At 43.7% G+C, this 27,223-nt stretch overlaps 1 protein-coding gene across 4 annotated transcripts in view; it reads right to left on the bottom strand.

Moving 5' to 3' along the window:
- LOC144482007 (melanocyte protein PMEL-like) overlaps positions 1-17,780 on the bottom strand; it is a 29,274-nt gene extending 11,494 nt beyond the window's left edge. For 3 of the 4 annotated variants that reach the window (XM_078201254.1, XM_078201255.1, XM_078201257.1), the window contains exons 1-5: positions 17,681-17,780; positions 10,869-11,003; positions 6,921-7,067; positions 4,432-4,572; positions 3,156-3,317 (exon numbers count right to left, since the gene is read on the bottom strand). In XM_078201254.1, the coding sequence (XP_078057380.1) occupies positions 3,156-3,317; positions 4,432-4,572; positions 6,921-7,067; positions 10,869-11,003; positions 17,681-17,744 (649 nt within the window). In that variant the 5' untranslated portion in view covers positions 17,745-17,780. Of the gene's footprint in view, positions 1-3,155; positions 3,318-4,431; positions 4,573-6,920; positions 7,068-10,868; positions 11,004-11,311; positions 11,378-17,680 lie in introns of those variants that run through there. The other variant, XM_078201256.1, reaches the window with a different exon arrangement.
- Between the last annotated feature and the right edge of the window lie 9,443 nt (positions 17,781-27,223).

Below are 27,223 nucleotides of genomic sequence, written 5' to 3'. Positions count from 1 at the left end.
TGCAGGATTCAACGCAGCAGTTAAAAATTGAATATCGAACAACCAGGTTAAAAAGGCACAAAAATGTCTAGTTGCCAATCCATAAAAACCATTCTGTCAGACGTAGAAAAGGATCAATTCACTATATCAACTTGCAAACTTAATTGAACATTTTTACATGAAAACCATACTTTTAAAACAAGCCACATTTACTCAGACTTTACTGGACACAAAGAACGATTAAAATCCTGGGAACATAATAATTGTACTCCCTCACCTCTGGGTAACATAGGAAAGGAGGATCTTATTTCATCATGATTTGATCTGTTTTCCTAATGGAAGTGTAAAGGCTAATTTTCCACAGCCATTGCGATTAAGGCTTTTTGCAGCATTGCTGGCTTAACCAGGATATTGGCAACCCCCATTTTTCCATTTCAGTTTGTTCGAATAATTATTCAGAACTGACAATGTAGCTTTGACCTTGTGCAGGGAACATGTCTAATTTGAGAAAGTGAAAATCTAGCCAGTGGATATAAACAAGATTTAAATGGGACAAATATTTATTTCAGCTTCAGAGTGGATTGCAGATATTGGTTGGCCTCGTCCAAGATTGGAGATGGGGAGGGGGTGGTAGCAAAATGGTTGGCATAAGTGAAACGAAAGGAGGCAGAATCCTACAGGCTTGTATAACATTCAGCTTGTACAACTGGTTTGCAAATGTGTTCAACTTAAATCCACCACACTGTCTAGATCATGGGCATATATTGCCAAAGTTCTCTGATGTCATTCACCCTATCATCGCTGCCAGCGAGAACGGAGAATTTCGCACTCAGTCAAATTTCCATTCACTACAGTGGGACTGGAAAATCTCAGCCGCGGGCAAGATCGGAGAATTCCCGCTATATGTTTCAGGACTGCCTGCCCTTAATGCAGTTTAGCTCATCAGGCCGTGGAACAGAGATAAATATTCCACAAATAGCCAAGTTCATATATAAATTACCTTGTGTCACAAACAAGTGCAATGCCATAGATAGGCTAGGAACCTGACTGGCAATGTTTTTTATTGTTTGGAAACTTGGGCGGAATTTTTCAGCCGTTCATGCTGGCAGGATTTTCTGGCCCCATTGCAGTGAATGGAGATTTGGCTGAGCACCAAGTTCTCCATCCTCGCTGGCAGCAGCAGCAGGGCCTGAATGGCCAGAAAATTCCTGCCCAGGGCTCTAAGCTTAAGTAAATTATTGTATTCTAATGCTGTGTTTTCGCTTGCTTCTAATTTTCTTTTCTAACTTCCTACTTTGAATTAACTGTTTGGCCAGAATCGTAATCGTCAGCCAGGCAGCAGGAGAATAGGAGGCATCTCATACCATTTTTATTTCCAGTGAGTTTATCAGCAGTATAGAAGCTCTTTTGTTCATTTGAAGCACACAGTATCAAAAATCATGCACACAAAGTCATTCTTCAGTTGACCTTTGTGTGAAAAAGTGCTTCCTGATTTCACTCCTGCATGGCTTAGCTCTAATTATTAAATTATGCCTTCTCATTCTTAATTCCTCCACCAGAAGGAATAGTTTGCTCTGTCAAATTCCTTTGTCATTTTAATTACCTTAATTGGATCACCCCTAAACCTTTCAAATTCAAGATTTGTCCTCATAATTTAACCTGCCTTTGAAGACCGATATCATTCTGTTGAATCTGTAAGTCATTAATATGTATGGTGAAAACCTGAGACACCAGTACAGATTCCTGGGGAACATTACTTGTCACATCCCACCAATTCTCCTTATGCCTTCTACTTTGCAACCAATTACTCAGCCTTTTCATAGAGTTACTAACAATTCTCCGTGCATTTAATTTTGCTAATTAATTGTTTGTGCAGAACCTTATCAAATGCCTTTGAGATGTCCATATAATAAACATTCATAGACACTCGCCTGCCTACCATACTGGTAACTTCTTCACAAAGTTCAACTAGATTAGTCAGACATGACATACCCTTCACAAATCCATGCTGACTTTCTTTGATCAGCTTATACTTGTCCAAATGCTCAGTCATTCTCTGCAGGACTTTACGGCCTCGCTCATCCCGAAACCATAAAATCCTGCCCAAGGTCAACGGACCTTTCCATGGCCCACTCCTCGCCCACTCCGATTCCCGTGACAGGCGGGACGGGAAGATTCCGGCCTCTGTCTCTGATAGTGAATTTCAGTAACATCTCTATGGCTGACAGGTCTGTAGTTACTTAGTTTCTCCCTCCCTCTTAAATAATGGAGTGACATTGGCAATTTTCCAATTCTAAAAGAATAATTCCTGTATCAAGAACACTTTGGAAACTATGACTAACGCAACTGCAATTTTCTCACCAATTTCTTTTCATTTATGGGGCGGAAACAGTAGGGGTGAGATTTTCTGTGGAGGGGGGGAGGAAATCCCACCCTAAGTCTTGGAAATTTATCTATCCTATTATTTTCTTCATTCCCTTTTTAAAATTCATATTAAATGCACTAAGTTTTTTCCTGTGACTTTTTTTAGGATCCCTTGTACTGCTGGAATCTGTCCTCTTCCTTTACTGTGCACTTGGTTACAAAGTACTCATTTAACAAGGTGGGAGAGTGGGGGGGTTGGGGGAGGGGGGCTTTATTGGAAAGGCCAGCATTTATCACCAATCCTTGGTTCGTCTTGAGAAGATGGTGATGAGCCTTCTTCTTAAAGCCCTCCATTCCATATGAAGTCATACCACAATGCTGTTATGAGGGAATTATAGGATGTTAACCAGTGACGATGAAGGAATAGCAATATACTTGCATATTAGGACATTGTGAAACTTGGAAAATGATTTGTGATAACTTTTTCCCATATGTCTACTGCCCTTGTCCGTTTAGGTGGTGGATTCTAGGTTCAGTTTGCTAGATTTCCACTTTTCCATGTCTCCTACTTCATTTGTTGACCATGGTTGTAAGTGCACAAATAGAACCATTGCCTTTTAGAGGCTTGTATTGGTTTTGTATTGCACCAAATACTCCTTTGAATACTCCCCATTGTATGTCTGTAAAAGCTTCCAGGGGCTCCTAAGGCTGAAGATCGATGTGTATTTATTGAATTTCCAACAGCTAACTTTCAAATACAAATAAGCCACATACTTTGTCAAATAGTTTCAGTATCCAATCTGGCCTCTTACCTGTGATTGTAAACTGCGAATTAGCTATACCAATTGGAATGAATTTCTGACGTCCACGGTAATGATACACAGTTACCTCCATGGTATAAGAACCCAATGGGACATCTGCTGTGTCAACAATCATCAGAGAGGAAGAACCATCCACAACCTGTTGGTACCTCCCTGGAAGGCAAGTCAAAACAAAAACTAATATATCAATTCCTTATGACACACCATACATCATGTATCCAACTATCAACTTCAAAGATATTGAGCAGTTCATTTTTCCCAACTTCCCAGTGAAAATTCCAACAAGATTCCTTTATCAAAAAACATTTATGTAGCCAAACAATTATCAGCCGAGTGACTAATTAAAAATCGTGTAATAAATAACCTAGCCTCAGCTTCACTGCACTGTACATGCAGAGCTCATCTCAAACATAAGAACATAAGAACATAAGAAATAGGAGCAGGAGTAGGCCATCTAGCCCCTCGAGCCTGCCCCGCCATTCAATAAGATCATGGCTGATCTGAAGTGGATCAGTTCCACTTACCCGCCTGATCCCTATAACCCCTAATTCCCTTACCGATCAGGAATCCATCTATCCGTGATTTAAACATATTCAACGAGGTAGCCTCCACCACTTCAGTGGGCAGAGAAATCCAGAGATTCACCACCCTCTGAGAGAAGAAGTTCCTCCTCAACTCTGTCCTAAAGTGACCCCCCTTTATTTTGAGGCTGTGCCCTCTAGTTCTAGCTTCCTTTCTAAGTGGAAAGAATCTCTCCACCTCTACCCTATCCAGCCCCTTCATTATCTTATAGGTCTCTATAAGATCACCCCTCAGCCTTCTAAATTCCAACGAGTACAAACCCAATCTGCTCAGTCTCTCCTCATAATCAACACCCCTCATCTCTGGTATCAACCTGGTGAACCTTCTCTGCACTCCCTCCAAGGCCAATATATCCTTCCGCAAATAAGGGGACCAATACTGCACACAGTATTCCAGCTGCGGCCTCACCAATGCCCTGTACAGATGCAGCAAGACACCTCTGCTTTTATATTCTATCCCCCTTGCGATATAGGCTAACATCCCATTTGCCTTCTTGATCACCTGTTGCACCTGCAGACTGGGTTTTTGCGTCTCATGCACAAGGACCCCCAGGTCCCTTTGCACAGTAGCATGTTGTAATGTTGAGCAAATGCTCAACCTTCCTTGCTGTTCTGTTATATTACAGAAATGGAGATTTAGGATCATTCCTTCTTAAAAAGCCAAGTAAGGTAAATCCTTCATATACCCAGTGTTTGCCACACAAAGATAAATTTGGATCCTTTCTTCTTCGCGATCCTTGGAAAGGGTCTTCCATCCGGAAACACCTCATCACTGTTCTGCCATGTATCATTGGGATACACTGACTCACCAGCAGTTACTTGTGTACCTGTAGGATACAAACGGACAAGTTTGTGTGTGTCACACATAAATTCATACAAGGAATGGGATTTTCCACATCAATGCTCCTGACGCACACAAGGAATGCATTGCAGGAAATTTCCAGCCCATGCTTTTGCAACCATTTGTTTCAATAGCCTGAAAATTAGAAGCTGGGAAGGGGCTGGAATTTCCACACACTCCCCATGTGCAGCAGGGACGCTGAAGCAGAAAATCTCAGCTGCTTGAGCTGAGTTGATAAGAATTGTATCCACATTAAAATTGGCATGAAATCCTTGAAATTGGGAGCTTAGACCTTGGTGTCTCAGAGATATATTTTGACAGATAGCTTCAGAGAAATAAAATATTTAACCTTTATGTGGCCAGTATCTATATAACAGATTGGGAGTATGGATGTCCATATAACTCTCTGCTAGTAACTCACTTCCCATTTAATTGGTGAGTAAACTCTTGGAAAAACATTAACAGTGCAAACTTTTAAGTATAAACTCCAGATAACTCTAATTTAAAAGATAGACTTTGCACTCTCAAATGGGGCGATTTTATCGCTGAATTATTTGTTCTTGTTCCTGGAGAGATTTAGAACTTGTTGAAGTATCCAAAGTTGAAATTTGGAGCGATAAAATTTAAAGCAATAGGAATATAGGAACTGGAATATGACAAAGAACAAAGAACAAAGAACAGTACAGCACAGGAAACAGGCCCTTTGGCCCTCCAAGCCTGTGCCGCTCCTTGGTCCAACTAGACCATTCCTTTGTATCCCTCCATTCCCAGACTGCTCATGTGACTATCCAGGTAAGTCTTAAACGATGCCAGCGTGTCTGCCTCCACCACCCTACTTGGCAGCGCATTCCAGGCCCCCATCACTCTCTGTGTAAAAAACGTCCCTCTAATATCTGAGTTATACTTTGCCCCTCTCACCTTGAGCCCGTGAACCCTCGTGATCGTCACCTCCGACCTGGGAAAAAGCTTCCCACTGTTCACCCTATCTATACCCTTCATAATTTTATTCACCTCTATTAGGTCTCCCCTCATTCTCCGTCTTTCCAGGGAGAACAAGCCCAGTTTACCCAATCTCTCCTCATAGCTAAGACCCTCCATACCAGGCAACATCCTGGTAAACCTTCTCTGCACTCCCTCGAAAGCCTCCACGTCCTTCTGGTAGTTCGGCGACCAGAACTGGACGCAGTACTCCAAATGTGGCCTAACCAGCATTCTATACAGCTGCATCATCAGACTCCAGCTTTTATACTCTATACCCCATCCTATAAAGGCAAGCATACCATATGCCTTCTTCACCACCTTCTCCACCTGTGTTGCCACCTTCAAGGATTTGTGGACTTGTACACCCAGGTCCCTCTGTGTTTCTATACTCCTGATGGCTCTGCCATTTATTGTATAACTCCCCCCTACATTATTTCTTCCAAAATGCATCTGACATTCAGCCCCTTGTGCCTACTCCACTCTTCCATTAGATCATGGCTGATCTGTATCTTAACTGTGCCTGTTTTGATTCCATTTAATAGTTTTGCCTAACAAAAATCAATAAATTTCAGTTTTAACATTTTCAATTGACCACCAGCCTCAGTCAGCTTTTTGAGGAAGAGTTTCCCAGATTTCCCAGACGTATTCTGTGGAGAAGTGCTTTCAGACATCAGCCCTGATTGGCCTAGCTCTAATTTTATGTTAATACCCCTTTCTGGACTCCCCCACCAGAGCAAATCTCTTTCTACCCTATCAAATGCTTAAATCATGTTAAATGCCGCAAATGGGCTAGGTTGATTGGCCATGCTAAATTGCCCCTTAGTGTCCTGGGATGCATAGGTTAGAGGGATTAGGGGGGTAAATATATGGGGTGATGGGGATAGGGCCTGGGTGGGATTGTTGTCGGTGCTGACTTGATGGGCCAAATGGCCTCCTTCTGGGTTTCTATGATTCAGTCAGTCTTCTATACGTCTGGGAATACATGCCTGGACTATGCAACCTCTCCTCATAAGGTAACCCTTTCCGCTTTCATTATCATTCTGATGATTCTGCACTTCAGTCCTCCCCACTGACGATCTGCAACCCACCACTACTGGCAATTAATCGCCATATTGTTGTTTACTTTGTGATCTCTGACTATTTTTAAACTTGGGGATTTCCTGCACTTTGGGTCTTACCCCTTCATTTTCTATACTCGAGGGAACACAAGCCTAGTTTATGCAATCTGCCCTCATAATTAAAGTCCTCATATCATTCTGAATAGCTAAGCCATTCCAAATCCTGCCAATATTTGAAATGCTCCTGGTCGCCATCGGCCCCTGGGTGAACGCTTACCACTCTTTTCATCCTTACCATTCAAAGTACAGTTTTCAGCCCAAACAATCTCACCATCAGACTGGATGGTCTGATTCTGAGGGAATTTCAAGTTAATGTAGAATGTGGCTTTCGCACCAGTTAAGGTGGGGGCGTCATTGTTAACTTGAAGTGAAATTGGTCCTCCTGTGAATGAGAAAGAAAAGTGTAGCACTTAAGCGCTTAGGTTATTAAAAAGTGAGCCTGTAAATTGTCCACAGACCTTGGTTACTTATCCCTAGACCAAGGAGTAGCTGTTTAGACTTAATGCAAACAGAATGGGTCTTAATCTTCATGATACTGTTAATCCATGAGTTCAAGGTTACAGCAAGTGTTCAACAAATTAACGAAATATCAGCATCCATATTTCTTGGCTTCAGAACTAATATTAGGCATTGTGCATTGGTTACATGAGGCGCTGTTATGGCGCAGTGGGTTGCGCTCCTGTTCCTGAACCAGAAGCTCCGGGTTTGAGTCCCACCCCAGGACTTGATGGCCAAGGAAGGTGCATTCATAATGCTGCCAAACAGGTTGGGTATCAACCTGCAAATCCTTCCAAACGCGCCAATTGGCAGGCAGCAAGAGTGGGAGAGACTCCTGGTCAGCCATGCTTGATGCAGAGTGGCGCCCCTCAAGCTATAAGCTCCTGGCGACAGGCTAGAAGCCTGCTCCAGGAAAACCCCTTCTTGGGGAACAGATAAAAGTCTGCCTTGTGCACCACGAGGTGCAGGAAGACAAACAACAACAATGCATTCAGTTCAACATTTAGTTGTTAGAATAGGACAAACTGATCTTGGAATTGTTTGCATACTAACAAATGAACTTAATTCCCCCCTGGTGCATAAGAACACAGAGAAGGGAAGATGTTGCAGCTACAAGATAGTGTCTACACCAACATAGAAACTTGACAGTAGTATTAAAAATGTATAAATCTTCTAGGGATCTATTGTATATTAAAAATAATGCCTGGTCCGAGGATTCCAAAGCTACTGCACCAGTAGATCGTATGGTCAATGCAACATTACATTACAAATAGAGAATGTGGAGCACCAACTGTGGCTAAATTCCTAAACACCGGCAACCCATAATTCTTATATGTTTCCTTGTTTCCTATTGACTGGTTTATCCTTTTTGAAATTTAAAGACCAGGAAGTTTGGAAAGGTGTGTTTTTAACTGCTGTTGCCTCATTGATATTTAACTCTAAATCAGAACATCAAAATCTATTAGTGTGAACAACCTGAGATATCAACAACAGATAGTACCTTTAACATAGTAAAATGTCCCACGGCACCTCACATGCCACCAAACCACGTAAGGAGATATGAGGAGAGACAACCAACACCTGGTCAAAGAAGTAGGTTGTGCAGCGCAGCGGGTCGGGAAACATCAGCGGCGGCTGTTTCGCAGGCTTCCCGCTGGGCGCCATGCCTCTGCGCGTCTCCCCAGCTAAGATTTCCGACATAATCAGCTCCACGCTGGAAATCAGCACGGAGCTGATTATCATATAGAAATGTCATGGTAGTTGATATTTCCATATGATTAGCGGGCCCGGGATGGTATTCTCCGAGCCCGCTAGCGTCTCCCCATCCCCTGCCGGGAGTGGTTCCCTCCAGCAGGGTTTATTGCGGCTCCCCACTAACAGGGAACAGGCGGCCTGACCCCACTGGAGGGAAGAGAGGCCATTGAAGCCATCCTGGGAGGTCGGGGGTAAGGGGGGGTGCCCCTTGGGCAGTGCCTGATTGGCACCCAGGCACTGTCCAAATGGCAAACTGGCACTGCCCAAGTGGCACCTTGGCATTGTTCACTGGGCACTGGACAGTGCCAAGGGGGGGGTGGGGCCAGGGGGCGGGGCTTACTGGGGGGTCTATTTGGTTGGGGGGGGGGAGGCGATTGGTGGGAGAGGTGGGGGAGAGAGGGAGAACGGCGATCAGGCCTGGCCATCAGGGTGGGGAGGGGTCGGGCCTGGTCATTGGTGGGGGGGTTGGGACTGTTGAGGGGGAGATCAGGGCTGGCTGGAGGGGGGGTCGAAGACATTGGGGCTGGTCGTTGGGATCGGGGGGAGGGTCGGGAATATTCTGGGGGGGACATAGGGCCTGGCCTGGGGAGGTCTGGGGGCCAGCGATCAGGGGGTGGGGGGGGGTCAGAAGGCCAGCTGTGGCGGGGGGAGTGCGGTTGCAGGGCTGGTCAGCGATTGGGCTGGCCAGCGATCTGGAGGTCGGCAATGGTGGGGCCACTATGCATGCGCCGATCTCCGCTCTGACAGATTGGCACATGCGCAGTGACCCGCTCAGCACTATGCTGTCGGCCTCTCGGGCGGAAATAGGCCCTACTTTCCAGAGTGAATCCCGCTGAGGCACTCTGCAGTGTTCAGAGTGTCGGAGATTCGCTCTGGTAAGTACGCTAACAAAACCTGCGGGATTTACTCCCATTTTCCAGCACGTTGGGAACTTAGAATTTTTTTAGGGAGAATCCAGACCGTAGGTTTTAAGGATAATTTTGCAAGTGGAGACGTACAGAGGCGGGGAGGATTAAACAGGGAATTCCAGAGCTTAGGGCCTAAACATCGAGTGGCACAACCATCAGTTATGGGATGAAGGAAGTGAGGATGCAGAAGAGGTCGGAGACGCAGGAGTTCTTGGAGGATTGTGGGGCTGGAGAAGGCTACAGAGATGGGGGAGAGTGACAGTGATAGGGAAGGCAAGAAGGGGGCGCACAAAGGAAAGAGAATTCAAATGAGTAAAGGTAGCGGGATTGAGGGCTGGAACAACCACTCATTGGCCATTGAGTGGGGTGGGCTGCTGTGGATGGAAAATACAATGGAGAGAATAAAAGGAGAAATAAGGTGAAATGGCCGCAAATCTCCGATCTCACAGGTCCCGCTACTGCAGCCAGTAAGAACAGAGGATTTGGCATTCAGCCAAATTTCTATTCACTGCAGCAGGATTGGAGAATCCCAGCCATGGGCGTTGTCAGAGAATTCCAGCCAGCATGTTTTATGTAATGATTCAGGATTGAAGGAGCTCTGTCATGTGGAGAATTGCACTGGGTTCCTCGAGAACAAAGAACAAAGAACAATACAGCACAGGAACAGGCCCTTCGGCCCTCCAAACCTGCGCCACTCATGTGCCCACTAGACCATTCTTTTGTATCCCTCTATTCCCACTCCGTTCATGTGGCTATCTAGATAAGTCTTAAACGATCCCAGCGTGTCCGCCTCAATCACCTTCCCTGGCAGTGCATTCCAGGCCCCCACCACCCTCTGTGTAAAATACATCTCCCTGACATCTGTGTTGAACCTTGCCCCCCCTCACCTTGAACCCGTGACCCCTTGTGTTCGTCACCTCTGACCTGGGAAAAAGCTTCCCATTGTTCACTCTATCTATGCCCTTCATAATTTTATACACCTCTATTAGGTCACCCCTCATCCTCCATCTTTCCAGGGAGAACAACCCCAGTTTACCCAATCTCTCCTCATAGCTAAGACCCTCCATACCAGGCAACATCCTGGTAAACCTCCTCTGTACTCTCTCCAAAGCCTCCACGTCCTTCTGGTAGTGTGGCGACCAGAACTGGACGCAGTATTCCAAATGTGGCCTAACCATCGTTCTACACAGCTGCAACATCATATGCCAACTTTTATATTCTATGCCCCGTCCAATAAAGGCAAGCATGCCATATGCCTTCTTCACCACCCTCTCCACCTGTGCTGCCACCTTTAAGGATCTGTGGACTTGTACACCCAGGTCCCTCTGTGTGTCTATACTCCTGATGGTTCTGCCATTTATTGTATAGCTCCCTCTAGGTCCTGTAAGGAGGGAATAATTCATGAAATTCTGATGTGTTCAGGCAAACTTCACCGGAGTATCCTCGTATCTACTAACTTTCACGAATCAATATAATTCTGAGATATTCAGGAGATGTAATGTACTCCAGTCTCACATTCTCACCTTTCCAACAGTCATGCCACCTGGAGTCCCCAGCCTTCCAAATGGGATAAAGATCAGAATTCCAGGACTTGTAGCCAGTTAACCGTCGAGGAGAAGAGTTCTCTTTGTTCCTTCTGCGTCCATCATTAGGAGACCCTGTTGAAAGACCAAACCACAAAAAGGCATTCAAGCCACGGTATTCTGTACTACACTACTTTACAATTTAATTCAGTGGAAAAAGACTGGGGTCCATTTTGTTTGCCTTCTACCATCCCGGTAGCCGTATGATCCAACAATAATGGAATTGTTGACTAATAATAGCAATCGATCTCTCTCAATTAGTTCACAACAAACTGAGACGAGAGGCAAGGAAAATCTTTCTGAAATTCACCCCCCCCTCCCCCGCCAGAATAACACACACAATCCAGATATTGCTCTTTTTTGATGAAGTGACCCATAGTTACTTTTAATTTGAAATTGTCCTTCATTAGCAAAGGATTTTCTTTTGATTATTTTCATTCTTTCTCGGCTCTGAGGACGTTGGTTCCCACAGTTCATGTGTTGAGGATTTTTGCCTGAAGAAGCATCAGGCTGTTTGGTTTGAGGCATGTGACAGATTTCATCTCCACACATTGTGATGCAGTGAGATCCCTCCTGAGAACATCTACATCACATGCCTCCCAAAATCTTCAATCTCGTTCATGTGACGGTCAGCTGAGGAACCTAATCCCTGCCTGTTAAAGGTTAGTGAGGCCCTCAAACCAAATACCAAGTAAGTTCGTGCCTTTTTTAGACATTTATTTCATTATGCTTCCTGTTTAGCCGTTAGCTCCAGAAAAGCTGTTAGATTATTGTCCAGAAATGCTGCAAACTCAGGTTGGTTTCAAGCTTGTTCTTTGCCCGACATCATTATTTTCCATGCTGGAGATTAATACGTAGAACACAGCCGACATATTAAATTGGACCATTTGACATTTGTATTCGCCAAGTCACCTGTAACAGTTTGTTTTTAATAATAGGGCAGCACGGTGGCACAGTGGTTAGCACTGCTGCCTCACAGTGCCAGGGACTCGGGTTCAACTCCAGCCTTGGGTCACTGTCAGGGAGTTTGTACATTCTCCCCGTGGTTGCGTGGGTTTCCTCCGGGTGCTCCGGTTTCCTCCCACAGTCCAAAGATGTGCAGGTTAGGTGGATTGGCCGTGTTAAAATTGCCCCTTAGTGTCCAAAGATGTGTAGATTAGGTGGATTGGCCATGATCAATGTGTGGGGTTTCGGGGATAGGGTTGGGGAGAAGGCCTGGGCAAGATACTCTGTTGGAGACTCGGTACAGACTAAATGGGCCGAATGGCCTCCTTCTGCACCAAATCCTTCTGTAAGGATTCTCTGAACTACAAAATGAAATGCTACCAAAATCACTCCAAATTAAGGATGCCATATTGTGGGTAACTTTGTCACCTGTGCCGAACATTTTGAACTCATAAAGCTTTAAAATTGACTTTCATAGCGTTCGCGATAGGAGTATTTCAGGAAGGAATGGGAAAAATTATTAGATTTAACTGGTCACACACCAGCTAGATGCAAGTTTGATTTTATTTACTGTCTCATTAAAGTGTCTCCAAAAGAAGGGAGATCACAGACAGTTTACTAAAAATGGACTTTCTTTCTCACAATATTCTTTGAGAAATTTCTAAAGACTTTCTGCACTTTATTAATATGTGCTGATGGGACCTTTCTAATGTGCTAATGGTAGTTTCTGACACTGTATCCAATTATCACTTCACTCTTCATCAGCAATGATTTCCAATTTTTTTTAACTATTAAAGGCAGCAGTAGCATTCCAAATTTGCAAGACAATTAGTATCGTGAACTTATGAAATCCAGACTCTTTTGCCGGAATTTTACCGCCTTGCCCGCCTGAGGCTCGTAAGATTCTGCCCGAGGCCAACGGAGAATGCTGTTCTGCAAGCCAAAGGCGGTAAGATTCCGGCCTTTATTTCTGATACCTGCTGGAGCTTAATACATAGAACACAGCCTATATGTTAAATTGGACCATTTGACATTTGTATTCACCTAGTCTCCTGTAACAGCTTGTTTTTAATAATAGGGCGGTACGGTGGCACAGTGGTTAGTTAGCACTGCTGCAAACAGACATTGATAGGATGCAGAGCTGGGCTGAAAAATGGCAGATGGAGTTTAACCCTGATAAGTGCGAGGTGATTCATTTTGGTAGGACAAATTTGAATGCGGATTACAGGGTCAACGGCAGGGTTCTGAGGAATGTGGAGGAACAGAGAGATCTTGGGGTTCATATCCACAGATCTCTGAAGGTTGCCACTCAAGTGGATAGAGCCGTGAAGAAGGCCTATAGTGTGTTAGCGTTTATTAACAGGGGGTTTGAGTTTAAGAGCCGTGGGGTTATGCTGCAACTGTACAGGACCTTGGTGAGACCACATTTGGAATATTGTGTGCAGTTCTGGTCACCTCACTATAAGAAGGACGTGGAAGCATTGGAAAGAGTGCAAAGGAGATTTACCAGGATGCTGCCTGGTTTGGAGGGTAGGTCTTATGAGGAAAGGTTGAGGGAACTAGGGCTTTTCTCTTTAGAGCGGAGGAGGATGAGAGGCGACTTAATAGAGGTTTATAAGATGATGAGGGGGATAGATAGAGTGGACGTTCAGAGACTATTTCCTCGGGCGGATGTAGCTGTTACTAGGGGGCATAACTATAAGGTTCATGGTGGGAGATATAGGAGGGATGTCCGAGGTAGGTTCTTTACTCAGAGAGTGGTTGGGGTGTGGAATGGACTGCCTGTTGTGATAGTGGAGTCGGACACTTTAGGAACTTTCAAGCGGTTATTGGATAGGCACATGGAGCACACCAGGATGATAGGGAGTGGGATAACTTGATCTTGATCGGCACAACATAGAGGGCCGAAGGGCCTGTACTGTGCTGTACTGTTCTAGGTTCTATGCCTCACAACGCCAGGGACCTGGGTTCAATTCCATGAGGGGCTAAATTTCTGGAGATAAATGGAACTAAAGTGGCTCCCCCAATGACTTAGATGCACAGCTCAGTGAGATACTGAGATTCATACAAATGAGGTTCTAGATTTGATCCCTGTTCAGTGCTGAGTGATCGGATTTCATCCAAAGTGGCAGTAGGCACATTACAGTAAGCCTTGGTGACCCAGGAGGTAGTCCCGCCTCACCCAGCGATGTTTGTGGGCATTGGCAGAGGGGAGATTGGACCTAACTATGATTTCTCTCCCTCACCACATCCTCCCCGCCGCCTCTACTCCCTACTCAAATCCTCTGTCAAATACTTTCACATGTAACAATTGACATTTGGGTTGGATAGTAGAGGGTTGGCAGTGCCTCTTGAAACTAACCCAGCAAGACTCCAGTACCTTCAAGAGAGGGAAAAAAATTGGGAAGAGCCTGGGGACAAATACAGATGGATCATCAAAGGCTTTGAAGGGAGAAAAAGCAGGAGAGAGGGAGAAAAGGGAAAAGAGAGGAGGATGGAGAGTGTAAAAAACGCTAACGGATTAAAAAGGGGTAGGCCGGGCTGGTGAAATAGGGAAGGGGAGAGGGAGTAAAAAGGGTGCGAGAAAAGGGAGAGAGGAAAGTGGTGGGAGGGAAAGGAAGGAGTAAAGAGAAGAGAAGAATCAAGAAGAAAGGGGGAGCAAGCAGGATGGTAGGCAGTTAAAAATGGGGAGGGAGGGAAAGAAAAGAGAAAAAAAAGCTTGAAAGAGGACAAGGAAAAGAGAGATGCACACACTTGGGCTGCCTGTAACAATGTTGTTGTGCAAATGGTAGCTAGAAATTGTACTAAATTAACTTAAAAGTGACTTTTACACTCCCTGTGGACATGGAAATGACCTTAACACCACCCACAGCAGAGCAGCAACTCAGTGACATCAGGGAGATTTCCTCTGTTCGGTCTGTAGTGAAATATTTAGTAGGTTCTTAGTACAAATGTTTAAGGCTTCACGACAAATAACGAACAAAGAAAATGATTTTCTGTTACCACCCAACCCAAGAGGAAATAAACCGCACCCTCCCACCCCTTGATGCACTGCACTGGGGTTGGATTATTCTACATTAGGCTACAGAACAACATTTCCAAGACAGAGAGGTCCTATGATTAAGAAAGCAAGTGTGTACCAAACTGTTATATTTTAACATCAGGCTTTTAGCTCAGTGTGAATAATCCATTTGCTTTCTCATTTTAATTCACTACATAATTCAGCCCATTCGATGCTTTGGGCCTGCAAACCTTTTTCTAAGCAGTTGCATCTTACAGAGAAGTCTTTTCATCTTGATGGTTGCACCTGTGGTCCAGACATGAGGGGCAAAATTAGTCAGCTAGTAATTTTTTTGACAAAGTAACAGTTTTGCTACATCCAGTTGAATGTAGCACTTGTTCTCTACTGCTGCCAAAAAGCAATCTGTACTGGAGAAAAGGGACAGTCAGAAACTTTCAACAGTTTAACTGAACACAGACACAAAAATAAAAGCAAAATACCACAGATGCTAGAACCTGAAACAAAAACAGAAAATGCTGGAAAATCTCAGCAGGTCTGACAGCATCTGTGGTGAGAGGTCAGAGCTAACGTTTTGAGTCAGGGTGACCCTTTGTCAGACAGACACAAAAACACAAACCTCTCCGGCTGTTCACGCTGGTGGGATTCTCTGGCCCCGCTGGCAGCGCATCCCCTGCCCGCAGGTTTTGTGGCAGCATGGGGTGACATCAATGGGAAATCCCATTGACGGCAGCGGGAACCAGAGAATCCCGCCGCTGGTGAACAGCCTTCCACCGCCGGGAAACACATGGCTGAGAGGCTGGAAAATCTCACCCATGATCTCTTTATATTTCCTACATTTCAAGAGTGACCACACTTCAAAAATAAAAGTAAGGTCAAGTCGTCATAGTCCAAGATGGCCATAAGCTGCTGTCTCCTTTGAGATGGAGAGCTGACCTGTGGTGATTTAACCTGAGGATCACCACACCTCAGGCAAGAGGCAAAATTGAGAAGGCAGAGCCGGTCCAGGAATTGAACCCACAGTGTCGCCATCACTCTGCATCGCTAACCAGCTCTCCAGCCAACTGAGCAAACCAACTCCCCACTTCAAACGTACATTGGCTGTGAAGTACTTAGGGACATCTTGATGGCATGAAAGGCATGATATAAATGTCAGTCTTTTGCTTAGTCACAGACTGATATTTAAAATTTGAACAAGCACATCATTAACTTTATTTTTGCCTTGCCAGTTTTATTCCTTGGGAGTTTAAAGTACTAATAAACAAATGCCTACTAAATTGTGACAAATCACAATAAACAACATTTTGTATGTGAGCCACGGAGGGTGAAAGTCATTTTTAATTAATGGTTGGGGAAGAGATTTAACTGATGACTTCTATACTTTGGGACCACAAGTCTAAACTCTCAGAAAGCTATATTTAGCAATGGACTTCAACCCGGATAAGTGTGTGGTGATCCATTTTGGCAGATCCAATGGGATGAAGCAGCAGTATAATATGAAGGGTACCATTCTTAGCAGTGTAGAGGATCAGAAGGACCTTGGGGTCCGGGTCCATAGGACTCTTAAATCGGCCTCGCAGGTGGAGGATGCGGTCAAGAAGGCGTACGGCGTACTGGCCTTCATTAATCGAGGGATTGAGTTTAGGAGTCGGGAGATAATGCTGCAGCTTTATAGGACCCTGGTTAGACCCCACTTGGAGTACTGCGCGCAGTTCTGGTCACCTCATTACAGGAAAGATGTTGAAGCCATTGAAAGGGTGCAGAGGAGATTTACAAGGATGTTGCCTGGATTGGGGGGCATGCCTTACGAGGATAGGTTGAGGGAGCTTGGTCTCTTCTCCCTGGAGAGACGAAGGATGAGAGGTGACCTGATAGAGGTTTACAAGATGTTGAGAGGTCTGGATAGGGTAGACTCTCAGAGGCTATTTCCAAGGGCTGAAATGGTTGCTACGAGAGGACACAGGTTTAAGGTGCTGGGGGGTAGGTACAGAGGAGATGTCAGGGGTAAGTTTTTCACTCAGAGTGGAATCGGCTGACGTCGGTGGTGGTGGAGGCAAACTCGTTGGGGTCTTTTAAGAGACTTCTGGATGAGTACATGGGATTTAATGGGATTGAGGGCTATAGATAGGCCGAGAGGTGGGGATGTGATCGGCGCAACTTGTGGGCCGAAGGGCCTGTTTGTGCTGTGGCTTTCTATGTTCTATGTTCTATGTTAAAGTTGATGTAAGTGTCATCTGATCTGCAGCTAATTTACACTGAAGCAATTCGACTGACTGTAGCAGTTGGAGCTGTGAAACTAACAGTTTAAATACAGTACAGTACCAACACCTCTGAGCTGTTAAAAACGCTCCTTCGCATGACACCTGCCAAAACACACTGCAAGTCTAATGACAGTTATATAACAGGAGGGAGGAATATCCTGGGAAAAAAAACATTCTTCATAATATCAGCAACCCACTAAATCCAAAAAACATCCTTAAATCACCTTGGATATATATGCAAAAACAAGAATATTTGTACATATGAGACTTCTTGTTTTAATAAAATTTCCTTCTCTAGTCCTGGAAAAAAAATCTGTATTGTAATTAGAGATTAAATTTGAAAACAGCCATCACTCAAGAAATGTGTAACTGCTCTGTTTCCCCAGATGAAAACAGGAGTTTTAGAATTCCCTAGTGTCAGACAAATCAGCAGTACAAATAGTAATATAAATTATTGCAGAAGCCATTACATGTTGTACTGTTAAATGTTAAAAAAGGATCATTCTATTTAAGCACATTGAACTTACAGCTGGCAACCATAGGAGCAGTACAAATGATAAAAATCAAGAGCAACTGCAAATCGCTCCACATCTTTTTTCTTTCTTCTTCCTTCTTCCTTGCACAAACTTCAGAGACGAAGAGATCGAATCTTATATAGAAGCCACTTTTAAGCAAGTCAAAACCATCAAATGAATGTAAAGCCAGCCTACTTGTGACATCAGTGGGGAAGACTACAACAAATTTAACCTTTTGAGAGCTGCTGGAGAAATGGCTTAGGTACTGAATAATTGTCTCCAGTCATGGTCATTTTGAGCTTGCCTTTAAGATATGTAATTTCATTCAGATTTCATACAGTCAATCACTACATGCCGTACAGTTTCTGTCATCCTAGTGACTAATGTTTGTCTGTACACTCCGGTGTTTAATAATATTCAATAATTGCAATTTTGTGTTCTTGTGCATGCTCCCTTTTTGTTTGTTTGTTCTATTACCTCTAGCCCTTATTCTCTCTTTCCATGTCTGTTTCTCTCTTTTCCTCTCTTTCCCTTTGGTTGTGTCTCACTTTCTCTTTCTGTATGTTCCTCTCTCCCTCTTTCTACATTTCATGGAACTATTATGGCACAGAAAGAGGCCATTTGGCCCACTGTATCTGGCTGTTTGGCAGAGCACTATAAAACTAATCCCATTGTCCTCTTCCAAGGATCGGGAGAGAGGGGCATCTAGGAGAGATGGGATCAGGGTGGTGTGACAAAGAGGGTGGCAATTGTGAGGGGGTGATTGGAAGGAAGAGGGCAGTGAGCATGTGGCGGGTGAGGCAATTTGCAATTTTAAGTGAAACACGCTTGGTCCTCCCACTTTCATTGTCCATGATGGTAATAGTACAGTTTTATGTATACCTGACTGTAACAACGAAGATCACATTTCATTCCATGTTGAGTGCTTTTTTAAAAAATTAGTTATGTTTGTGCACATAGGGTCAGTACGCACAGGATTAGTATGTATACACACAAGGTGAACACACACAGGGTGAGCATACACAGGATAAGTACACACAGGGTGAGCACGCACTGAAATCTGTTTCACGATGATGTGTGATAGGTGTGTTTCTTTTGAAAGCTGCAAAGAACACTCAGTCCTTGCAGGATTCAAGTACTTGCAATGTGTAAAATGCTGATTTGTTCATCTTTACAGGCACTGATGCTTAGTGCCAAATTGTAAGACTCAGGTTCACACCTGCTTTTGTGTTGCTGAGTTCCCAATTTAACCATCTTTCCATTGGAAGAAACAGAGTGAAGGATAGACACATGCCAGTAGCCAGTGAGGGGGAAAAAACTGAAGAGGAAGACACGAATGGTCCAAAGGTACGCACCTCCTCATGTAGTTCATACTGAAAATGACAGAGACTTGGGAGTACAGATCCTCTCAGCTGCAGTTAGTGTATGACCCAAAATACGAGGAGAAAAAGGGTTTCACATCCGACCAAAAAGAACTTGACGTCAAGCTATGTAAACAAAGAAGGTTCCAGGGTTAACCCCAGATCTGTGTTGAGCTTGTCTGGACAGTGCAAACAGTGCAAAGTGCATCCCTGAGCTCGGGGGAGGAAAATCATCCAGCATTCTTGCTCCTGACCACTATCCAGTGACTCCTGTTGAAAAGTAATTATATATGAATGTCGGGTAGGTCACGATCAGACATGTGATAACCCCATCTCTCTGCCACTTCCTCTCATTGACACTTGCTTTTTATGTTTGCAAATGAGGCATGACACCTCGGTGAGCTGCTGCAGTCCATGGAACCACACCCAAATATGAGTTAGGACCTTCAGGAGAGAAGAGGATGATTTTGGGTGGGAAAAGTTAAAAATCACACAATACTAGACAAAAGTCTTCTTTCAGTGATTTCATTGAATGTGTCCAATCTCCTCAAAGATCAAGAGATGGGATCGCTCATTTGCTAAGTATTTGTTGTAGAAAGTAACTTAAAAGAACATTACACTGGGTGTAACTCCTTCCCCTAAGTCAGGAGGTGAATACAAATGATCCTATGATGGTATCTGAAGAAGAGCAAGAGAGTTCCCCTGGGGGGGGGGATGATTTTCCAACCTCAACACGCCTAGCACAGATCGTGCCGATCCTGTAAAATAGTGTGCAGGCCTAAAAGTCGGCTTCACGCCTCGGGCCAAACAGTTTGCAATCATCCTGGCCCCTTTCCAATGGCGCAACCCGGATTGCGCCCAGAAAAAGCACGAGGCCCCCCCCCCCCACCCCAGTAGTCGTGACGTGCAACTCACCACTCTTCAAAAAAGTGGTTGAGTGTGGGACGATTGCAGTGTGGAGCGTGCCTGAGAGACCGGCGGGGATTGCTCCAGTATATTTATCCTTCAATCAACATCACCAAAATAATGATCTGACCTGTTGTGTGCAAATTTATCTAAAGTTTATTTATTAGTGTCACAAGTAGGCTTACATTAACACTGCAATGAAGTTACTGTGGATGCCACATTTCAAAATTACAATGGTCGCTGCAAGCGGAATGTTGTGCCCTCCCCTGCGGCGAGTTTAGTGGCGAGGAGGTCATTTAATCAACTGGGAGAGTGGCAGGTGGGGACCCTGCCAGTTTCCCACTTTCACCCTGGTTAAGTCACCGATGTACCAACCACATTTTGTGGGAGTATGTATTTTTTCTGCTTGACGCTTTCTTCCACTGACTGATGTAGAACCCATCCACCATTATGTGTAATTTGTTGGACAGAAAGCTAATTAATTTTATTACGGTGTCACAGACAAACTTTAATATTTTAAAATATAAACCTTCAACTTTTTTGAAGTACAGAGGGTTGCTGGTTGAAATGTTCTTTCTGAACTCCAATAATGCATACATAACCCAGAATTATATATGGTTCCAAGCATTCCTCAATAGCTTTAAAAAAAATTGGTTGGTTGGAAGTTAGAGCCTCTTCTGCTAAAGGAACTTCTTGTTTTTAATTTAGTATGACTTGTGCTTTAATCGTCTAACTCTGGCTGACACAAAGTGAGCAACAGATCAGGAAGATTCAAGGCTGTGAAAAGAATGCGAGACTGTTTCGCCACTTTTAAGTAATGGACTTGTTGTTTAGGATCTGCATAAAAGACGAGCGGACTTTTTTTCCAACCCTTTGGAAGTTTCGCTTCGTTCAACTTTCCCCTCTCTTCTGAATGCATGAACTCATTTGAAAGTTCCATAAATTATTTGGATCTTTTCTCGGGTTCTTGACAAGACAAAAAATTGGTGGACAGAGGTTTAGATTAAGAAGAATTAATGAAGAGGATTTTGGAGTCTAAATTGTTCTTTGATAGCACTTTTGGTAACACTTAAAATCACAGTTTAGATATAAATCAAAAATGCACAAACAACCTAGTTATTTTAAATCGTAATTTTTCCTGTCTCTTATTGGTAAACTGTACCTTCCAGAGACAGACACAATCATTTTAAATTGTTCTAATTTACATTAAATCATTCTGAATTGCTCTAGCCTCTTATCCTTTGTCTCTTTAAATGTCTAGTCTCATACATGTCATCCCTAATCATCACGTGACAGCCTTTATGTGCTTAACTTAATCAATGCAAACAGCCCGTCACATACCAGCAATTAACTCTTTGCTTACCAAAAGCCCACACAAACCATTTATAAAGAACAGTACCTAAAATTCATAGTACAGGCAAAAATATATAACTCATATTTCTTACATGATGCCAGGCAACAGTTCCCTGGATGCTGGTAGCACTCCGGTACTTTGCCAAGTGGGCATTCTGTACATATGAGGATAGTGAGTTTTGGCAAGCTTTTTGACATTGGTCAGTGATATTGTCCTTACCTGCTATACATGCACACTTTCCAACAGATCACAGGTTAATGATCGGGTTTATTTTTAAGTAACTTTAAGAGGATAATTGAAACAAATTTAGAAAGAGGTTCAAATGAATGGTCACATCCGAACATTAACCTTTTCAACTTTGCTCTACATTTCATATATTTTCTCTTTTTAAATCTTTAAAAAAGATAAGGCTGGAAGTCAGTTAATGATAATAATGAGTGCTTAACACATTCATAGGATGTTTCTCTGCCCATTATTTGAACAGAGATTTAAAATAATTGGCTGATCTGATTGTTGAAGAAAATGTTTAAGGAGCAACCTACATTGCAGCAAATCCACACAATATTACTTTATTTTGCAATTACAATGGCCATTGGGAGTGATCAGAAGGATCTGCTCAAAGTTGTCCTGTTACAGCCGTCTTTTATACAGATCATATGAGTATATTCGAATCTGTACAGATCTAATCACATCAGCCGTCTTTTATACAGATCTAATCAGATGAGTGTATTCAATTCTGTACAGACCTAATCACATTCCTCAATACAATGGATTTCCTACCTTGTTTACCCAATAGGCCTTTACCAGAATATTACACCCATAATTAAATTACTTATGTGGTTGTAGCTTTTTTCCCCCAGAGCATTCCATTCTTTGTATACCTTCATTTTATTCGAGTCATGCAATCCTCTCTAACCCCCGTCAAGCCATGCTAACCCATATTTTCTGAGTTAGCCCTTTATTTAATATTCTACTTTCTCAGCCCCTCCTTTTGTGCTTTACAAGCACAGCTTTACTTACTTAGTCCTTTAATAGCATCCTTTCTCTAGCCCTAAAAGTACCACTTAATATCATTACTGAGTTTACGAGGTGTCGAACTTTACGCGATAAAGTGAAGATAAAAATGAGCAATAATCCAGTCACTATCATCATTCCAACAATAGGATGTACCAGCAAGGATAATACAGCAGAGGCCTTTGGGGACCATCCCTTAAAAATGTCCCACCAGTGATGTGCCTTCAGTGAGGATATTTTGTCAGACAAGTATACAAGTTAATTTTGTGAGTAGATGATTTTAGCTCTGGCTTCACTTAATTGTTATCATCTTTGTTTCAAGGCTTCGTATGGGCGGCATGGTTGCGCAGTGGTTAGCACTGCTGCCTCACAGCGCCAGGGACCCGGGTACAATTCCGGCCTCGGGTTACTCTCTGTGAGGAGTCTGCACGTTCTCCCCATGTCTGCATGGGTTTCTCCGGGTGCTCCAATTTCCTCCCACACTCCAAAGATGTGCTGGTTAGATTGATTGGCCACGCTAAATTGCCCCTTAGTGGCAGGGGGATTAGCAGGGTAAATACTTGGGGTTAAGGGGATAGAGCCTGGGTGGGATTGTCATCAGTGCAGGCTTAATGGGCCAAATGGCCTCCCTCTGCACTGTGGGGATGCTATGATTCGTTGATCTTTGCATTGTTCTTGAGAGATGTCTGCAGTCTTTCTAGGTTAACCATTGGTGGTAACATTTCAATCTGAGCCACTTTGCGATAGAGCTCAACATTCCTCCACCCACCAAACCGGCAAGCTTGATCATCAAAGGTGTCAAAAATAGTGTATATTTCGTCACAACATTCATCTATGGGTGGTTCTTGTCGTTGTCCATCCATGTACATTTCATGTGAGCTGGTGATGCAGGCTTTATTTTGTCCAATTTCATGGACAATGGCCTGTGGAAATATTACCCTAATCCACAATTTCCTTCAGATTAAAACTACATGTTCATATACAGGAGAATGTACAGGACACAGCATACAGTTAGGCCATTTCACGCAGTCTTTTCCCATGTGAGCATTATTTTTCTCATCAATCCAGTTTCCTTTAAACTCGGGGGTCCAAAATGTTTCTCCAAACAAGTGAGGTAGAACTACAAATTCACACCATGTGTGAGCTTTTGTAACATTCACAACTTGCATAGTAAAAATACATCCTGAGGTATCACATCTTGTGTATTTTAAGTCTGGTTCAATTTGTAATTGAGGATTGATAAAGTTAAATAAAGCATCCTATACTCGGCCAATATAGGCATGTCTTTCTTGTCCTGCTCTTAAGAATTCTTGTACAATTTCTTTTCTCCAACAGAATGTGTTATTCTGTTCTCGAGTAGAATTTTCATTAACTGTTTGCTGTTCTCCACCGACTCCCTTTATTTGTTTCCACTGCATCTTATCTGAGTACCAATCTATAAGGAGTAGCTTGGTACTTACTTCTGTCAGTTTTGATCTAATCCTATATCCTTCTCCTATCAATGATCCCACCTTTTGTATTTTGTTTTGTAAGGTTTCCGAATCCATTGCATTAATAACTCCTATTCCTGTCCCTACTCCTCTCAGAATGGTTCCCAACTCCATTTTGCTTCTTATCTTTTCCAGTTTCATTTCGATCTTATTGATTTACCATTTGGGTAAACAAGCTTGGTCATATTTTACAATAATAGTAACATTTAAAACATTAGGTGACACAATTGCAGGTGTATAAGTTGGGAGTGCTGTTCTTGAAGACCTTTGACAGGACTCAGTGTCCTGCTTTTATCTGGTGACAGGGTTTGACGTTCAGCAGGGGTTGATCTTCTTTAATCTGTGTGTGAATGGATCTCAAATTTTTCATTAACGTAAGACAGTATTGTACCCATTCATTATTTACTTCATGTAGACTAACTGATTGTTGGTTCCAGTTAGGGTTTATTCCAGTGCTCATAGGTCTTCCCATCAGGATTTCATATGGGCTTAGACCTATCTTTTGGTGAGTTGTCATTCTCACACTCATTAGTACCAGAGGTAATGCATCTGGCCACTTCATTCCTGTCTCATTGCAGAGTTTTGCAAGTTTGGTCTTCAATGTGCCATTATACCTTTCCACAATTCCTGAGGATTATGGATGGTACTGGCAGTGCAGTTCCTGTTTGCTGGCCAATGCTTTACACAATTCCTTTACTATATTTCCTGTAAAGTATGTTCCTCTGTCACTATTTACATATTGTGGCAGTCCATATCTATAGATAACTTCTTTTATTAAAATTTTAGCAATGATTAGCGCGCTTTTCAGGTTGCAAAAGCTTCTACCCATCTTGAGAATGTATCTACTATTATGAGTGTATATTCATATCCATTTATTTTTGGCAATTGTACAAAATCAGCTTGTATATTTACAAATGGGTCTTCAGCTTGTGGTAACACTGCATCTGTGGTCTTTGTTGCTTTCCCAACTTTACATTTTTGACATGTTGTGCGCCCTACGTAATATTTTGTAGCCATTGCTGCAAATCCAGGTGCATACCAATACTTCTTAATGATGTCTATCATCCCACCTTTGCTCACGTGGGTAACACCGTGAGTAATATTTGCCAAATACGGGAGTAGTTGCAGGGGTGCTACAAGATGACCATGAGAGGCACGCCAGACAGTTTGTGAATCTGGGGTGCAACCAGCTGTTTTCCATTTAGCCTGTTCAGTTTATGGAGCTGAATTTGACACTAGGGCTAATGCTTGTAATTCTATTAGGGGCTCACTAACAGGTGCCGAGGTTATAATGGGGCACAAGGATGGTGGGGGGGTTAATGATGCCTGCTTGGCTGCCTGGTCTGCAAAGGCATTTCCATTAGAGATATAATCGGAGTCAGATGTGTGAGCTTGACATTTTATAATCGCAATCTGAGAGGATAGTTGTGTGGCATTTAACAGGGCTTCAATCATAGGACCATTCTTAATGGGTGTGGCTGCAGAGGTTAAATAGCCCCTCAATTTCCACAGAGTACCATAATCATGAGCCACTCCAAATGCATAACGGGAGTCAGTAAAAATATTAACAGATTGTCCCTCCATGAGGGTGCATGCCCTAGTTAGAGCATGTAACTCGGCCATTTGTGCTGAATAATGGGGTGGTAAGGAGCCTCGCTCTATGACCTTGAATTCTGTACATACTGCGTAACCCACCTACATTTTCCCTTGGTCAGAATGTGATGCTGACCCATCCACAAAAATGTTGCTTTCCACATTGGGGAAAGCTGTCTCTTGTAGGTTAATTCTAGGTTTCGTAGAATACATAGTGACCTGAGAACAATCATGTGGCTTTCTGTCTAGGACGATGGGTAACAATGAGGCGGGGTTCAAGGGTGCGCATCACTGGATGGTAATATTTTCCACAGCTAAAAGGATCAATTCATATCTATTAAGGTGAGCATTAGAGAGATGCTGTGTCTTGTTTTTGGTGAGGAGAGTATGGACGGCATGGGGAGTCTGTAGAATAGGGGGCTCCCAAGGACTATATTAGAGGTGGATTCCACTGCTAATGCTGCTGCTGCTACAGTCTTTAAACATCCTGGTAGTCCTTTTGCCACCGGATCTAATCTAGTGCTGTAATAAGCTAATGGGTGTTATGTTCCTCCGCGGCCTTGTACTAATACAGCTTGGGCATATCCATTAATTGCGTGCCAGTATAGGACAAATGGCATTTCATAATTAGGTAAACCCAAATAATGCCTGTTTTAGTGCTGGAAAGGCTTGTTCCACTTCAGGGGACCACTGCAAGGGTTCTGCAGTGGATGTGGCCATACAATCCTGCAGGATTGTCTCTCTCTCCCTGTCTCTCTCTCCCTGTCTCTCTCTCTCCCTGTCTCTCTCTCTCTCTCCCTGTCTCTCTCTCTCTCTCCCTGTCTCTCCCTGTCTCTCTCTCTCTCTCTCCCTGTCTCTCTCTCTCTCTCCCTGTCTCTCTCTCTCCCTCCCTGTCTTTCTCTCTCCCTCTGTCTCTCTCTCTCTCTCCCTCCCTGTCTCTCTCTCGCCCTGTCTCTCTCTCTCTCTCTCCGTCTCTCTGCAGGGCTTGGATCAACTGAGCATATCCAATTATCCACTGTCTACAGTGTCCTGTCACCCCTAATAGGGACTGTATTTGTTTAATAGTAGTGGGCTTGGGAATGCATTGTACAGACTTGGTTCGTGACTCAGTTAAGTGTCATAGACCATGGGACAATTTGTGTCCTAGATACTGTACCTTCTGGGTGCACCTTTGCAATTTATTCTTGGATATCTTATGTCCTTTCTGACTAATTTAGAGAAGAGGTACAATGCACCCGTTAAATTTGCTTCCTTTGTATCTGATGCTAAAAGTAAGTCATCTACATACTGGGATAAGGGTAGAGTTTGTAGGAAACTCAAGGTCTTCAAGGTCCTTTTTCAAAGCTTGTGAGAAAAAGGATGGGGATTCAGTATATCCTTGGGGGAGTCTGGTCCAAGTATATTGTTGGCCTTTATATGTAAAAGCAAATAAATACTGACTTTGTTGCTGTACAGGTATGCTAAAAAAGGCAGTCGTCCCGATGTACACAGTGCACTGGGAAATCTGTCACCAACACCCCGCCCCCAATCTCCGCTCTGGCTGATTGCCCCCCCACCAATCACCACCCCCACCTATCAGTCCCCACCCCTGCAGATTTCCCTCTTCCCTCCCCTCCTACAGACCTCCCTTGGCCTGGCCCCCGCACCCTGAGGCCCCCCTTAGGCCCAGTCTCCTTGCCAGTGCCAGGGTGCCCACAGGGCACTGTTTAGGGTACCAGGCTGGCAGTGGCCCATGGGCATTGCCTGACCCTGCCCCCGACAACCCAAGGGGCTTCAATGGCCTCCAGTCCCACTGGCGAGGTCATCACATCCGGTCCTCGTTGGTGGGGATGATCTG

This window comes from Mustelus asterias, chromosome X (assembly GCF_964213995.1).
Source record: "Mustelus asterias chromosome X, sMusAst1.hap1.1, whole genome shotgun sequence".
Lineage (NCBI taxonomy): Eukaryota > Metazoa > Chordata > Chondrichthyes > Carcharhiniformes > Triakidae > Mustelus > Mustelus asterias.
Note: the sequence above shows the minus strand (reverse complement) of the source record. Positions and strands in the feature narration are given on the sequence as shown.